This window comes from Gossypium hirsutum, chromosome D12, assembly GCF_007990345.1.
Source record: "Gossypium hirsutum isolate 1008001.06 chromosome D12, Gossypium_hirsutum_v2.1, whole genome shotgun sequence".
Taxonomy (NCBI): Eukaryota; Viridiplantae; Streptophyta; class Magnoliopsida; order Malvales; family Malvaceae; genus Gossypium; species Gossypium hirsutum.
Window position 1 is genome coordinate 7575928 of NC_053448.1, and position 2899 is coordinate 7578826.

A 2899-nucleotide genomic window follows, 5' to 3' on the forward strand; every position below is an offset into this window, starting at 1 on the left:
TTACAATTTTTAAACAAATTTTGACTAGTCAATGTGGGTCAATGCTAGTCAACGCCTTGATCAACATGCCGCATCACATGTCATCAATGATGTGGTGCGTTTTGATTGGTCATGTTTTTTTTTAATGCCATAGCTTTTAGGTACCAAAACGGTTAGCAATGCAAAGTTTAGGTACCAAAATGGGATAAAAAAGTGTAGATACTAAAGTTGAAAAAGGTGTATAGTTCAAGGGCAAAATTGTGAATAAAGCCTATGCAATATTTAGTTTTAGTTTACATAACCTTAAGATGTTAAAATTTTAAAAAGGCTTAATTCACGATTTGACGTATAACGTGTACTTATTTTTTTTATTTTGGTATCTAAATTTTTTCTTGTTTCAATTTGGTACCTAAAGTACATTCAAATTCTCAATTTGGTACCTAAAGTATGCCTTTGTTATATTTTATAGTCCATTTTTTGCGAACGTTAAAAAAATTTATAGCCAATCACAAAGCGCCACATGGGATCTTTATGTAAAAAAATATTTTCTTTTATTAAATGTATATACACATTAAAAATATAAAAATGAAAATAAATATATAAAAAATTCAGAAATATATATAATCTAAAAAACATATAAAATATAAAAGAATTATAAAAATAAAATTTTAAAAAAATATGATAATTGAAAAGAAATTAGTTGAACTTAATAATATTATGACAAAAATGTAAAAATTATATAAATTGTTATAATTTTTTAAAAAAGGTTTCAAAACAATTTTTTTAATAAAATTCTAAATTCTAAAAAAGTATTTAAATTTCAATTTTTTTTGCAATTACTTGAAATTTAAAATATTTTTTTATAAATTTTATAATTTTTTCAATTTATGTATATTATTTTAATTTTTTAAAATTTAAAATTATATATTTTAGAATTTTATAAAAAATAATTCTTAAACATTTTTTAAAATTATATATTATATACATTTTTATATATTTAATCAATATAATATATAATACTAAAAAAAAGACACGTGACGTGTTCTAATAGCGCTGCGTGGTCAGCCAACACCGGTCAACGGTTGATCAACTATAGGTCAACAGTCAACAATCAATCAAAGTCAAAAATGTTTTTTAATATTTAAATATTTAATATTATAATTTTCTATTTTTAGTTTAAATTTAATATTTTTATTTTAAATAAACATAGTTGTCACATAAAAATTTTTTCATTGGCCAAAATTACCTAATAGATGGACCATAAATAGAGGAAATTGATACATTAGATAGTAAATTAAAATAAAGAGAAGTTTAGATATCAAAATGGGAATATGAGAATATTTCAAGAGAGAAATAGTGAAATAAGCAAGAGTAGGTACTTCAACATTGAGGTGGCAATTTGGCAACTAGGCTCGTGAAGGCTGCAAATTCGTAAGTATAGAGTTTAGGTAATAAAGCTACAGTGATTGCTACAAAAATACAAACGGGACTTATTATAACATTTGCCCCAAAAACAGAGCCAGAAATTGTCGGCGGAAAAGCAACTAACAAGAAAGGAATTAAGAAAAACAAGAGCTCTATTCTGCTACACACTTCAAAAATCTGTAACAATTTGGTCGTTATTGGAGTTGAGCCTATACCGGCAAGTAGGACAGGAAGAGTGAGAGAGCAGCCATTTATCGATGCACGCAACGTGGAACCCATGGTTGCATTTGGGAAGCATCCGTATTTTGTCACCTTTCGAGAAATCCGCGAGGCAAATTGCGCAACCTGAAGCTGATGACGGTGACCCTGAATTTGCATAGGTCAAAGTTGGTAAAGCTACCATTTCTTTCTTCTTAAGACCCGAGTTCAGTCTACGGGAGGCCACCCATTCCCTTGGCTCGGTCAAGGTACGATGGGTGCATTGTAATACGCATTGTAGCATGGAGTGAAGACCTAAGACACACACCAAGGCACACAACAAGGCTGCCACGATGATCATGAGGTTCAAGTCTACTGTGGGTTCTTGTGTCTCCTGACTGGGAGTACCAGCAGAGGGAGATGGCGAAGTTTGGGCCATGGAGAGATATGGAAGTGGGAGAAACTGAAGCATATAGAGATTGAAAGAACTTAGAGGGAAGGACACATGGGTACACAAAGCAAGAGGAACATGAGGCTCATCCAATATATGGGTGTTGGCAAATGCGATGGTATGGATTTGGGATCAGATAAGAGATTGAATTATGGTGGAATGGCAGCTGCTTATGCTTACTTGATAATCCACTGTCTTCCCCTTTTGCTCATTGCGCTTCAAATCAAGGGAAAGGCATGTCTCTCTTTTCAACAACTTCACAAATTTTCTATTGGTTGCCTTTCATCAAGTCTACTGTGGGTTTTTGTCTCTTAATTGAGTTTCACCCGCTACTTTTTCTAACCCCTTTCACTAAATCACATCATTAAAACGAAGCAATAGATTCTTGGTTTCAACAATGATTAGGATTCAATTAGCCAAAAAGGATTCGATTTTTCATAGTCTGAATGTAAAAGATACCACATATATGAGTATCAACTTTTGTTTTTGATTATTGCTGTAGTGAGTGGGGAAGCATTCAAATAATGATTTACAAGAAACTATAAAATAACATATATCCATAAGATTATGACAGTTGCATTTTCTTATTGGGGTGTTTCATTCTCGGTTTCAATTGGAAATGGTTCATTTAACTTGTTGGAAAAATTGGTTTAAAAATAATATATTTAGACATAAATTTATTTTTTTTTAAAATTAATCTTTTTTATATTTATAAAACCCTTAACCAAGTTATTACATGTGTTTTGTAATAGGTGGATTAAGTTATTTCATAGCTTTTTACCAAACGGTCTTCTCCGCTATTCTTGTACCTCGAATTAATCACCTATAAGATCATTACTAAAATAA

General features: G+C 30.5%; 1 protein-coding gene across 1 annotated transcript; it reads right to left on the reverse strand.

The window, feature by feature from the left end:
• Positions 1 to 1394: 1394 nt before the first annotated feature.
• On the reverse strand, positions 1395 to 2539 carry LOC107945293 (RING-H2 finger protein ATL73). The gene has a single exon (XM_016879249.2). The coding sequence runs from the start codon at positions 2072 to 2074 to the stop codon at positions 1574 to 1576; it is 501 nt and encodes a 166-aa protein (XP_016734738.1). The 5' UTR covers positions 2075 to 2539; the 3' UTR covers positions 1395 to 1573.
• Between the last annotated feature and the right edge of the window lie 360 nt (positions 2540 to 2899).

Bases quoted from the DNA above. Each gene is read 5' to 3' on its own strand.
- LOC107945293 (XM_016879249.2), bottom strand. From the start codon at position 2,074: ATGCTTCAGTTTCTCCCACTTCCATATCTCTCCATGGCCCAAACTTCG.